This window comes from Limanda limanda, chromosome 16, assembly GCF_963576545.1.
Source record: "Limanda limanda chromosome 16, fLimLim1.1, whole genome shotgun sequence".
Lineage (NCBI taxonomy): Eukaryota > Metazoa > Chordata > Actinopteri > Pleuronectiformes > Pleuronectidae > Limanda > Limanda limanda.
In genome coordinates, this window is record NC_083651.1 from 1,473,348 (window position 1) to 1,487,947 (window position 14,600).

At 43.8% G+C, this 14,600-nt stretch overlaps 1 protein-coding gene across 1 annotated transcript; it reads right to left on the reverse strand.

Moving 5' to 3' along the window:
- Positions 1-500: 500 nt before the first annotated feature.
- Positions 501-8,269, reverse strand: LOC133022010 (dual specificity calcium/calmodulin-dependent 3',5'-cyclic nucleotide phosphodiesterase 1A-like). Its single transcript, XM_061089024.1, has 13 exons — positions 8,240-8,269; positions 8,116-8,137; positions 7,836-7,975; positions 4,514-4,654; positions 4,328-4,428; positions 3,940-4,065; positions 3,708-3,809; positions 2,926-3,046; positions 2,478-2,559; positions 1,964-2,084; positions 1,199-1,383; positions 639-830; positions 501-553 (listed from the first exon to the last, which is right to left on the reverse strand). The coding sequence occupies exons 1-13, from the start codon at positions 8,267-8,269 to the stop codon at positions 501-503; spliced, it is 1,416 nt and encodes a 471-aa protein (XP_060945007.1).
- Between the last annotated feature and the right edge of the window lie 6,331 nt (positions 8,270-14,600).

The following is a 14,600-nucleotide window of genomic DNA, read 5'->3' on the forward strand; positions in this document are numbered from 1 at the left end:
TTAAAGATGGAGGACGACTCACAGATTCAGGTGAAGCCAGAAGAACAACATCTGCTCACTGAGCTCAGACCCACGAGCAGAACTTCACATGTACAGAATCTATCAGAACAGCTTCATGACTCACTGCTCAGTTCATCGAGCATCGAACAGGAAACTCTCAGCCGATCTTTGGGTTTCACCTTTTCACCTTTATTTTCATTTCATTAAGCTTTGATATTTCCACTTTATTTCACAGACATCGCTCCTCTGAGTCTCTAATAAAACCACAACACGTTACCACATGTTATCTGATGAATCTGTGAATGTGATGTTTCATGGTCGGTTGTAAACATAAGGTCCGGTGGCCGGGTTCGGGTTCGGGTTCGGGTCCTCGTTCGAGGGCCGCTGACTCCGCTCGTTTACACACAAGAGTCCGATCTCCTGTCCACCGCACAGTGCCGCCTGTTGCCATGGTGATCTGCAACAGCCAGATATAGTGGCGAGTTTGCCGCAAAGCGTCATCAGACGTTTTCAGGCACTTGGTCGGCGACGCCCTCCTTCTCCTCGCCTGCCCCTGAAAGCGTTACCATAGCAACAGGTGAGTTCACTGAGAATAAAACTTCAGGGCGTGAGAATTCAAACGTGTGTCGGGTTTGTACCGTTCCAGGTCAGGTGATCCGCAGGCATCTGGTCGGCTGATTGGTCGTCATGTGTTTCACCTGGCGAGTCCTGTGATTGGTCGGCGGTGTGTTCGTCAGGAGGGCTGTGGTTGGGTGAGGCTTCAGACTGGACCTCTGAGCCGATGTTAGACTCCGCCTCCTCTTGTTTCTCTTTCTCCCTATTGGCCAGTTCTGTGCACGGCAGACACATGAAGACTTAAAATCTATGAATTAAAGGAAACGTGACACAAAGCTAATGACAGCTAACAGGAGGGTTGCATTAAGCAAAGTGGAGCTGTGAGCTAAATGCTAACGTCGCTACGCTGCAACTCTAATATCGTGATGTTTCGCGTGAACCGTCTTAGTTTAGCATGCGAGCGTTTGCTAATTTGTACTTAAAACAACATACGCACAAATACACTCAACAACCGCAAAACATAAGTTAATACACTGTGTGTGTGTTTGTGTGTGTGTGTGTCTGTGTGTGTGTCTGTGTGTGTGCGTGTGTGTGTGTGTGTGTGTGTGTGTGTGTGTCTGTGTGTGTGTGTGTGTGTGTGTACCGTGCACAGACAGCTCTTTCCAGCGGTCCTTGTTGCTGGCGATGACGCCCGAGAGGTGGAGCCTCAGAACCTGAAGGTCAATTGCGGTCAGAGAAAAGTCCATCTGTCCATCATCATTGTTTCCATGGCGATTGCTGCTGTGTCTCTGCACCGACTCCACGGTAACGGAGCCACTTCCTGTGAGACTGAAACAGATCAGACACACGAGCTGAAGGTAAGAACCAGTGGAGCGTCACGTGGTGCTTTAGTCACATGTTCAGTTTTTGGTCCAATCGCGTGAGACCATGACTTCATCTTGACCAATTAGAAGGCTCGTAGACCGGATCCAGTGCAACGTTTGATTGGATTTCTACGACTTTCGTTTAGCTTTTCTTCAGACAACCAGATATTTAATAATGATTCTGATCTAGTTTCATATCTATTCAAAGCTTGAGTGTGAAACAGTCCAGTTCAGAAATGATTATCAATTCCTGACCTTGCATACAGTAGCAGTATTAGTAGTAATAGTAGTAGTAGCTTATGCTATGTTAAAATAGTGACATTTAGCCTTTAATAAGTCTCAGAGCACATAAATATACAAAGTTACATATTTAAATAACTTGTTTTGTCCAACAAATAGTTCGAAATCTCGAGTTTTCTTTAAAAACACGTGACACAAACAACAGAATTTGCTTTTGTTTGGGAAAATAATCAAATAATTTTCTCGAAACTGAATTTTCAATTGTTAATAAGTATTTATTAGTTATGTAATAGTAGTAGTAGTACCTGGACCTCCTGTTCCCACTCTGTCTGGCCTTCCTATCCTCTTCTATCAAAGGTCCAATCACCTTCTCGGTCGTGTCGATCAGAACAGTGAAGGTCGGGTCCACAATGAAATCAATGAAACCTTCAAAACAGACGTGATAGAAGAAAGACTTTGTTACTGAGGTCAGGAACCAGTGGGTGGAGGTGATGCACGCGAAGCTGAAGAGAGTCGGGCCGGTGGTGAATCACCAGAGGAGTTCACAGCTGACGCAGATGAAGCTCGACCCAGTTAGTTTTACTAAGGGAAATTTAAACTATCAATAAAATGGTTGATGACCACGATGTGAAGCTCATGGTAAAAGTGTCCAGCATCAACCACAGTGAGCGATGCTGACCCAACGTGGGTTTGTTACATGTGTGAAGTTGACTTTGTGTTTGTTTGATTCGCTCGAGAGTTTATGAGACACGTATTAAAACATGTGGAAAATAAGATGTATTGTCCTGAAGGTCACATTGGGGTGGAGCTGCCTCTTACCGATCTGTGATTGGGCGATCATGGTGGCCTTCCGGTCACAGAGAGGAGAGAAGGGCAGACCCAGATCCACCTCTTTATCTCCCTGGAACAGAAACAAGGGGAAACAGGAAACCTCTTTGGTTTACTGCTGAATCAATGAATGTAGAATTATCTCACATCAGAGCAGATAAACACATTGCTTGTGAATATTTTACTTATGTTTTTGTCTGGAATAAACAAATGTTATATAACTACTAACTCTCTTTTTTATAGTGTTTCCAGATGGAGAATGACCTCGTCTATTTCAGTGACTTTAAATTAAGAAGCATCTCCACTTCCTCCCACCGCCTGAATATACCTGAAGAGGCAGGGTTTATGACTCATACCGCAGCCAGCCACCAGGGGGCAATGTTTCGACTTCACTTTAGGAATCTGCCCTGTGTGTGTGTTGTGTGTGTGGTGCACACACCTGTTGAAAGAACTCCTCCATCAGACTGTGGGTCCAGCGGTGGTGCAGCGGCCAGGCTTTGGCCGGATGACTGATGTCGGCAGCGTGAAGCATCAGAGACAAAACCTTCACTTTGTCGATGCTGAGCGACAAAGAACCAAGTTTAAATGAGTGTGATGGGATGAAATGTGAGAAACACACACACACAGACACACACACACACACACACACACACACACACACACACACACACTCCTGTATGAAAGGTGTCTGTTTAGCATGTGGATCACGTGCTTCTCCAGAGAGCAGCAGCAGCAGAGCAGCATGTCGACAGCAAACCTCATCCAAGCGTGGGTTTGGAGCGTGACAGCTGCCCCCCCCCCCTCACACACACACACACTCACACACACCTCCACACCACTGACAGACAGGGGGAGGGACTCAGGGACTCAGAGACCAGTCTGGTCCAGCAGCCTGCAGAACCTTGTGTTGGACCAGGACACAGAACTCCCACAGTCTGTCTCCACTGGCCCACACAGAGCTTCAGATCATGTACTCTGAATAGTTTTAATATTAATGTTGAAGCATTATGTGAAGAGCTTTGGATCAGAGTTGTGAGCAAAATCTGTTTCATACAGATAATGAACGTGTCTTTCTCCAATCATCTGAAACGACTTGAAAACAAACTCAACAGGGAATACAACATGACAATGAAGAAAATTAACTAAAACACAGGATGAGAGATTGGAGAGAAACTTGAGTGAAGCAGATAAGAGGTCAAAGGTCACGTCAGCAGTACTGACCTGTCAGTCTGGCTCAAGGTGTTCCTCATGGTCTTGATCTGCTGGAAGTGACAGGACATGTCTGTGGACATCACCATCTCTATGACCAGAGACCTCAGCTCCCTGTCAACCACCACAGAGCCGTTAGTGATGCGTCATCAGTGTGTGTGTGTGTCTGTGTGTGTGTGTGTGTGTGTGTGTGTGTGTGTGTGTGTGTGTCTGTGTGTGTGTGTGTGTCTGTGTGTGAGACCACCTCCAGTCGTCCTTGTTCAGGTTGATCAGGATGTTCATGTCCTCTTCTGCCATCAGCCTGTAGGCGGCGCTGATGTGATGGTTCTCCAGAACAGACCTGTCGTTGTAAAAAATCGCCACCTCCGACCTGACACACACACACAGACACACACACAGACACACACACACACAAACACACACACACACAAACACACACACACACAACATTTCAAAAAACAATTCCATAATCTTAGTCCATTCTTCGATTCCCCACGACAACTCATGTGATGGATTAAAACTTGACGAATCTGTTGTGGATCCTAGAAAAGCATTCGTTATACTGCACTTGCTGTTACCATGACAACTGTCTTTAATAATAACCATTATAATAGAATCTGTCTTCACGTTACCTGGCGTGGATGTGAAAGTTGTTGGTGGTTCCTGTGTGTTCAAAGTCGTGAATCGCTGCAGCGAAAACCATCGCAAGGATCTCCAGCTCACTGAGCCAGTGCTGCACACACACACAAGTGTTTCAGTTCAGGAGAAGGTAGGTGTGTGTGTGTGCGTGTGTGCGTGTGTGTGTGTGTGTGTGTTACCATCAGTCCAGTGTGCATCATCAGGAAGTGGGCGGTCTGAGTGACATCAGCGGCGTGGATCAGGTTGTGGTACGGGTTCTTGTGTTTGCTGTAGCCGTTCTCCAGAGCTTCCACGAACTGCACCAGAGCCTGCACGGGGATCTGAACACACAAGTACAGGTAGTACAAGTACTACAGGGGATACAAGTACTACAGGGGATACAAGTACCACAGGGGATACAAGTACTACAGGGGATACAAGTACTACAGGGGATACAAGTACTACAGGGGATACAAGTACTACAGGGGATACAAGTACTACAGGGGATACAAGTACTACAGGGGATACAAGTACTACAGGGGATACAAGTACTACAGGGGTTACAAGTACTACAGGGGATACAAGTACTACAGGGGATACAAGTACTACAGGGGATACAAGTACTACAGGGGATACAAGTACTACAGGGGATACAAGTAGTACAGGGGATACAAGTACTACAGGGGATACAAGTACTACAGGGGATACAAGTACTACAGGGGATACAAGTACTACAGGTGGTACAAGTACCAAAGGGGATACGAGTACTACAGGGGATACAAGTACTACAGGGGATACAAGTACTACAAGTGATGCAAGTACTACAGGAGGAGCTCAGGAGGAGAAACTCATGAGGAGGAGCTCGGGAGGAGGATCTCGGGAGGAGGAGCTCGGGAGGAGGATCTCGGGAGGAGGAGCTCGGGAGGAGGAGCTCGGGAGGTGGAGAAACTCAGGAGGAGGAGCTCAGGAGGAGGAGCTCAGGAGGAGAAACTCAGGAGGAGAAACTCAGGAGGAGGAGCTCAGGAGGAGGAGCTCAGGAGGAGAAACTCAGGAGGAGGAGCTCAGGAGGAGGAGCTCAGGAGGAGGAACTCCGTTTGTCCCATTGGCCGCAGACGTTTTGCTGCGTCAGGTGAACATTATTATTACTAATGTGATTTAAATTATGCTGAATCCTTTAAACTTGTTCCCGTGGTTACCAGTACTTTGTAATGTGCTCTGGTGAGGGTGGGGGGGGGGGGGGTGCTCTATATGACATGACTCATTTTCTCCACAACAAAGAGATGTTGTGTTTTTATTCCTAAAGCTGCCTTCAAATACTTCCTCTACACTGCCCCCTGGGGGACTTGGCTGGGATAAGACCCCTCTACACTGCCCCCTGGGGGACTTGGCTGGGATAAGACCCCTCTACACTGCCCCCTGGGGGACTTGGCTGGGATAAGACCCCTGTACATCCTCCCCTCTCTATCCCTGTTCTCTACCTGGTGTCTCTGACTTCCTGTCAGCTTGACTTCCTGTCAGCTGGACTTCCTCTCACTGTCCTCAGGACAAGTTCTTACAGTAACTTAAGATTAAAGTTAAATTAAAACATTTCTGGGTCTGCAAAGCACTGAACAGGTGAGCACTTGCATTTTGAAGCGTGTTGCTCACTGCGGCTGGAGAACGCTTCACTTCCTGCGTCCGTCACGTGATGTCGATCCTCGCCTGCTGATTGGTCGTTAGGGTCGACTCTGTGAATTGCACATCACACTGTGAACATTTTATGTAAAGTTTTACAATCACACACACATTCACACAGAGCATCTATTAGCAGCACTTTATGGGGGGGGGGGCAATTCAGGGTTCAGCATCTTGCCCAAGGACACTTCGGCAGATGGGTCCGACTGGGGATCGAACCCCCGACCTGCAGGTTGGAGGACGACCGCTCTCCCCCTCAGCCACAGCTGCACCTGAGAATGGCGCTGTGCGGCGTGAGGCGTCTCAGAGACATGTGTCAATCAAACTATCAATGGACTCCACAGCAGCACAGGTGTTTTACAGGTGACCTGCAGGGCGTGGCCGGGCACGCTGGTTAATGTCGACGCACCTGAGAGCCGGGGATTATTCCCCAGATTTATAGAATATGTAATAGAGTGGAGAGGTCGTCTCTTCACTCAGAGAACCAACACGACAAAATAACCAAGAGTTCCGTTTATTTCATGTTTCTGTACCTCATGTGTTTTCTAATGAGCTGTGAAATATTATTGTTAAATATATTTTTTGTGTATTTATTACCAAAGCAATCTAACAATATCATTTTAATTTTAATGATTAAATAAATAGTCTAAAAAGCCTGCCCCTTGCAAATATGATGATGAATGCTGCTGTGTGAATTGATTTGTTCACTATGGACCTGATGTCAAAGTTCACCAAGAAAGAAAATGTCCATTAAAAGTTATAATTCGCTGGTCATGTTTGGAGATATGAGGACTTTGGTAACACAGCTGGTCACTATTTCAATACATATATTTAATGAAGCTTCTAATGTGTGTTGCTCAAGGTATTTTATATCAAAAAGAAAATAGAAGAACACATAAGTCACTTATTAATGTCGCATATACATATATTTATTGATGCATTTATACATTTACACATTTTTGTCTATCTACTTAATCTTACCAATCTATTTTCTATAAGACAGGAGTTTCCATAAACCCAACACCAGTGACTTATTAATGTTTTCTTTGCAATTTTGCTTTTAAATCTGACAAAACAAACAGCTGAGAGCTAAGAGCTGAGATCTCGTTCAAGAGGAGGATTATCAGAATCAGAACCAGAACCAGAACCAGAACCAGAACCAGAACCAGAATCAGAAGGTATTTATTGCCCAGTAGGTTTACAGCTACCTGGAATTTGCTCTGGTTATTGGTGCATACAATGAACATAGAAACATAAAAACACAGTAAATACACCACACATAAGAAAAAAAAGAATATATATTCACTCACTATTTACTTCTTATTTACTCACTTTTTCTAATATTTATACAAAGTAACATTTATTTAGACATAAACATATCTATATAAAAGATATAAAAGATAAAAGATATAAAAAGTGAAGTAAAAAGTGAAGTAAAAAGTGAAATGCAAAATGCAAAACAGTAACTAAAAGATACAGAAGGAGTCTGAAACCAGGCGGAGTCTAAATGATCCAAAGTTCTGTTTGTGTTGAAGAATCATCACAGAGCAGATTCATGAAGTGATAACACACAAGTACATCACAAGACATTTCTAGTTTCTCTCACTGTAAAGAAACAGTAGTCAAAACAAACATCATCCAAATATTCATTAATGCATTAATGTTATTAGAATCACTATTGAGACAATTACTGTTTTTCTGATGTCAGGATGTGTTCTCTCTCTCTCTCTCTCACTCAAGGAAGCACCAGCCGCGCTGTTCCATGCTGTAGCAGACAAAAGGTTTGCTTTCTTCACAGGAAATTAATCTCCATGTTCCTCCCTCGTTCAAATCTGCAACACCACATACGACTTCCATCGAGCCAAGTGGGTTGAAACCAGGGAACCAGGAGCTGAAAGAGAAGTGACTCCCGTCGGACGGGTAAATCTGAGGATCTCTGTACAAACCGATCCATGCCCAACGTCCATAGTTGTACCCTATTTTGATACCTGGGGTATCAATATAGGGTATCAAGCTCTGTATCTGGTGGATGTCAGCTTCGTTCGTCACAGTGGCCAGATCTGCGTAGTGTTCTCTGCAGTGCCTCTGAGCCTCAGACCAAGTCTTTGGTGTATTCACTAGCACAAACTCGAATCCTCCTGCAGCTGAGTCTGAGAACAAAAGAGGGATTGTTGAGGTCACACAATGGATTTCAAAATCATATCTTAAACATGATGTTGTATCGTAAAGATCAATATAAAGCACAACATTACCTCTGTAGCAGACAAATGGAAGCTGTACATCGCAGAAAAAATCATGCCATTTTCCTCTTGTATGCATGCCCACACAGAGCTCATTGGCACTATAGTTTGGTTGGTCATCACCCCAGTTCCTATATTCAGCTCCACTCTGGTTGAACCCATCTGACCACTTCCAGTCCACATGACTGTACAGGCCGATCCAAACCTGAGACCTGTCACCAGCAGCAGAAACTGTGTCTTTCAGTTTCTTCATTTCTTCAGTGTTTCCCACAGTGGCCAGGTCGGTGTACTTCTCTCTGCAGTAGCTCTGAGCTTCAGTCCAAGTCTTTGCTTCAGACACAAAGTGGTACTGGTGGAGGAGGCAGGTGGAGAAGGTGAGGCACCCTGAGGAGGAAACCAGTTATTGTTGTTATATATGAGGACTCAAATGAATCTCTATGTTCAAATTTCCTGTCAGACATCATACAAACAGTTAAATTCACTGACCTGAGAGACACAAGACACCAAAGAGGATCCGGTCCATCCTGATGCTGCTCGGTGGACTGTCTGTCCCAGTGTCCTCCACCAACACCTAACTGATCCAGCTCTAGTGCAGCTTTAGGGAAATGTAACTCCAGCTCCTCCTCTGCTACAGACAAGAGTGTTCTGTTGAACTCTTTATGCAAAAAGGCAAAGATGCAAACAACAATTTTTTCTCATGTATTTCTGGATGCATCTGACTATGCAGATAGATCTGATCGTATCTGAACTCCTCTTCCATGTTTCTGGCTGCTTTGCATTGTAAATCCTCTCTGGCAGGAGCTCTGTGTATTCACTCATCTCTCTCAGGGTTATTATCTTTGTTATTATCTTTGTGTTGATGTTGTTTGGAACTCCAGATCTCATGGAGTCGACTCTACTCACCTCTGGCCTTGTTGAGCCGTAAGGCTGCTGTTCTGTGATACTTGTGAAACCTCCATGTTCACAGACGGGACATGGACCAGACCCTCAGTGTCTGTTGAGGACGTCCTGACGTCTCCGCAGCACAGACCTCAGGTCAGCTGACAAACCAGAACTCACAGGTTGTGACTGCGGTCAAAGACAGAAGCATGAAAAGAAGATTTAAGTGAATCAGACAAATGAGTCACTGAGACATCAGAGAGACATCCTGCTGAGCCAATCACGTCTCTTTAATCAGTTCAGTGTCTGAGGGTCGGAGCGTGGGAACAGGACACACACGTCCATTCACACACCAGCCTGAAGAAAATTTATAAACATACAGTGGGTACAGAAAGTATTCAGACCCCTTTAAATGTTTCACTGCAGCCATTTGAAAAAAAATTAAAAAGTTCATTTTACTTCTGTTGGGACTGAGTTCCCAGTGATCTGACTTATAACAAAGAGTCGTAAAACTTGGGACCGGCCTCAGGAGACCCCTTACATTTAAAAATCCAGCATGGAGCTCTTATCTCCATGTGGCAGCAGAACACTTCCTGGGTCCTGTGAAGGACCCCACTGTAAGCCACTCCCTGAGACTTGACATCTGACCTTTCAATTGGCCGAAGGCAACACTGACCTCTGACCCCTCCTCCAGGGGGGGCTGGTACCTCCCAGGTGCTACAAAAGGCTGAGCTCCCAGAAACCTTTCTCTCTTCACTCAGATGCCCAAGCGACAACAGGACCCCTAGGGGTCTTAATAGTTAACTCGGTATTTTTAAGAGACTCTCTTTGTCCTCTTCTTTTTCACTCCAGCACTGACGTTCCAGTTAGGCCTCCTCCGGTCTGACCCAAGGTTCCAGTCGCTAAAGGAGGCGACTAACACTCTCTTTGTCCTCAGATGCTCAGGTCGTATCCAGACCCTCCAGGGGCCTAAACACACGACTCAGTAACTAAGGAGGCGATTAGACGTTTGTTTAAGACATTTATTTGAATTCATTTCATTTTATTCTTTCATCTTAGTCGACGTTTTATTTTGGAAAGGACTTTTCCTGTTTTAACTTGAAAAGACAAAACAGGAATCTCACTGGGGACGAGTGAGACACGGACTTTTATTCTTTTTCCACACGATCTTCAACCGGCTCCACGCAGCCGCACATCACCTGCAGAAGAAGACCAAGCTTCATCCCGTCACGGAGCATGACTGATCCGCTCCGGTCCGGCCCAGCTGCGGTGCTCACGGGAGCTCGCCTGAGAGGCCAAGACATTGTTCACTGGACTTCCGGGAGATTCGCGCTGAAAGCGCACGCACCCCACGAAACTACGGTCACAGTAAGAGAGGCGAAATTGTCTGGGCAGATGTTAGTTTAATACGTAGCGTATTGATTTAATACTTGAGTGTATTTTGTTGGTGGAACCTCCGTGTTTCTCCATTGTTTTAGCCGGCCACTACTCCGAGCAGCCACTTCCGGTTTCCGATTTGATGGCAATGTTTTGTGTTGCAGTGAATAGGGCCGCGAGAAGCGCCTCCGCCCGCACTGTTAACATCTGTGTTAGTCTGCAGTGAGTTTACCGATCAGAAACTCAGCCCACAATGTCCGCTTGGGGCTGAGTGGTTAAATCACTGTTAATCTATCTCTGGCGTGTTTTAAGAGCTTCTTTGAACTCTCCTTACATGTTTTCTCTCTCTCTCTCTCTCTCTCTCTCTCTCTCTCTCTCTCTCTCTCTCTCTCTCTCTCTCTCTCTCTCTCTCCTTCTAAACCGACCTATACACACTTCCGATCTGTATTTAGAATACAGTTCATGTAACATAGTTAAATCTATATTCAGAGAGGCTGAACACATCTGGAAACCATTCGGCCCCCAAAGCCAAGCAGAGATAAGAATTCTCTTTGTCTGAAATTTCCTTTGTGTAATTCATGTGACGACCACCAGTGTGAGCTCCGGCCACATGGTGTCATTAACATAGACTCCATCTTGAATAACGCAAGTTAACCCACCATTTTGAGTCTATTATTGCCACGCCTCCTCTCTCTCTCTCCTCCCATCCTGGCTCCAAATTCATAACGGTTCCGCCATCTTGTTTTGTAGTCAATCCGCCATTTTGAGAGTTTTTAGGCCTTGATTCCACGAATCATGATCGGCCGCCATCTTAGATGTGACTGCGTCATCGCCACGCCCCCTTCCTTTTCTCTCTCTCTCTCGCTCTCTCACACACACACACACACACACACACACACACACACACACACACACACACACACACACACACACACACACACACACAGACACTTTGATAGACACAGACAGATACACACACACAGAGACACATAGATGGACCAGAGGTTACATGCGTGTTCTAAATTGTGATAAGCTGCTGTTGTTATCTTTGAAATATGGGAGTTTGTTAAAATGATAAATCATTAAATAACACTAACTTTATTTCACATACACACACATAGACACACATACACAGAGAGACACTTTGACACAGACACACACACACACAGAGACAGACATACATTGGTAGACCGCAGGTTTTACATGTATTTTCTGAATTGTGCTGCTGCTGTGTTTATCTTTGAAATATTGGAGCTTGTTAAAATGATAAATCATTGAATAACATTATAACTTTATTTCCCCTTTTTAATAAATACTTTTGTAATTAAAGTATCTGTAGTCTGTGATTATTTGTGCATAAGTGTGTGAATACAGCTGGATTATGATTGCCTGTGCTCGAACTTAGAAGCCTTCACTGTTAAGTAATCCTTAATATTAAAATATTGACATTATTAATTTGACATTTATCATTATGAGACTGATAATTATAGCTTGATTTGTTGGTCCCTGGAAACCAGGGTGGTGCCCCTCTACGATAAGTTATGGCCTTAGCATTTTTAATTATTTTTAATAAATGATCTTTTATTATTTTAATAATCATATTTCATGATTATAAATAATTAGCCAACGTCAAGTCTACTCCTATTGCACAACACTTCTCATTGTAAACTCAGCACCCCATCTTGACAGAAAGAAACAGAAATGTAGAAATTTTTGCAAATTTATTAAAAAAGAAAAACTGAAATATATCACATGATCATAAGTATTCAGACCCTTTGCTCAGTATTGAGTAGAACCTTTTGAGCTAGTACAGCCATGAGTCTTCTTGGGAATGATGCAACAAGTTTTTCACACCTGGATTTGGGGATCCTCTGACATTCTTCCTTGCAGATCCTCTCCAGGTCCGTCAGGTTGGATGGTGAACGTTGGTGGACAGCCATGTTCAGGTCTCTCCAGAGATGCTCCATTGGGTTTAGGTCAGGGCTCTGGCTGGGCCAGTCAAGAACGGTCACAGAGTTGTTCTGAAGCCACTCCTTTGTTATTGTAGCTGTGTGCTTAGGGTCATTGCCTTGTTGGAAGGTGAACCTTCGGCCCAGTCTGAGGTCCAGAGCACTCTGGAAGAGGTTTTCTTCCAGGATATCTCTGTACTTGGCCGCATTCATCTTTCCTTCAATTGCAACCAGTCGTCCTGTCCCTGCAGCTGAAACCCCCCCCCCCCCCCCATAGCATGATGCTGCCACCACCATGTTCCACTGTTGGGATTGTATTGGGCAGGTGATGAGCAGTGCCTGGTTTTCTCCACACATACCACTTAGAATTAACGCCAACAAGTTCAATCTTGGTCTCATCAGACCAGAGAATCTTATTTCTCATAGTCTGGGAGTCCTTCATGTGTTTTTTGGCAAACTCTATGCGGGCTTTAATATGTCTTGCACTGAGGAGAGGCTTCCGTCGGGCCACTCTGCCATAAAGCCCCGACTGGTGGAGGGCTGCAGTGATAGTTGACTTTGTGGAACTTTCTCCCATCTCCCTACTGCATCTCTGGAGCTCAGCCACAGTGATCTTTGGGTTCTTCTTTACCTCTCTCACCAAGGCTCTTCTCCCACGATGGCTCAGTTTGGCTGGACGGCCAGGTCTAGGAAGAGTTCTGGTCGTCCCAAACTTCTTCCATTTAAGGATTATGGAGGCCACTGTGCTCTTAGGAACCTGGAGTGCTGCAGAAATGTTGAAGACCTCTGATTTAAATGGTTTAATTATCAGCTTCAGTGAGTCTCATGGACACACGTTAGAGGAACAGAGCTCTGGTGGTTTATGGATTCTACATAATATATAAAACTGAGAAATCACAAAATCAAACATTAAACTAAAAATCATCTTGTGTAGAGTTAAACTGTAACTAACACAAAAAGACGTCGTCATATTAACAGATTCTATAATCGACTTCCTCACACAGGATCTTCAAAGAACATCCGACAAATTATCACTTTTTAAGTTGATGGTAAAAACATGAATTTTTATCTATGAAGGAAAATTATTGATTCTGACATTGATTCATAGAAATGAGCTGGAAACAAACCATTTAAACACAAACAACAACAACATCCAATTTCTTAATAAGATTATTTGTTTTCAGTTGTAATAATAATCAGTTGTTTAAAATACTCAGATTCTTTATTTATAATTTTCTGGATTATTATTTTATTCCGGATGTTATTCAGAAAAGGAGGAAAAGGGAAAACCCTCAATTCAATTCTCACAGTTCAAGGTAAAATCTCAAATCTATTTAATCATTTAAGGGAAGCAAGTTTTAATTTAACATCAAAGTCACATCAGTGTCGTCTTCTTTTTCTGCACGTTTGAATCTAAGATCAACAATGTGCTTCCCCCTGCTGGTGTTTCCTCCACAGTGCAGCCACTGCATGAGAAACAGGTTGTATTGTTTCTGTCGAACTTTTATTTCTGTTCAGCTTCTGATGTTTGTGGTTTATTCTCTGTTGTTTTCATCAGATTCAGTGAATTGACTCAGATCAAAAGTTTTATATATTGTAAACTTTACAATATACAACATACTTTTAAAAAGAGTCTTTACAATGTAAAAAGTATGTTGGTACCGATATTTTAGTTTTAATGTAATTCTGTATTTGTATTCAAATTTGATGGTTTTGTTCCTGAATTTTTCACATTTTAAACACAACCTAAATAGTTTTTATCATTTCAACAAAGTGAAAGTTTCTCATTCATTTTCTCCATTGACTTTTGAGAAAAATCCCATAAACCTTTGCAAAGGATCCCATTCCAATGACTTCCAGCAACATGGATCAGAGGAATTCGTGCTAAATGATACGATCAGAGCTCCTCATCATTACCATGGTCACAGCAAACATAAGGACTCAAGGATTATGGGTAGTGTAGTGCTTCTCTTACTCATCATATCTTATTGACTCGTCGCTTATTTACTTCGGATGGTTAAAATATTCATGGCTGATAATTAAAACCCCTGTTGATATTTTTACTTCAGGAACCAGACTGTGGATTAAAGATGGAGGACGACTCACAGATTCAGGTGAAGCCAGAAGAACAACATCTGCTCACTGAGCTCAGACCCACGAGCAGAACT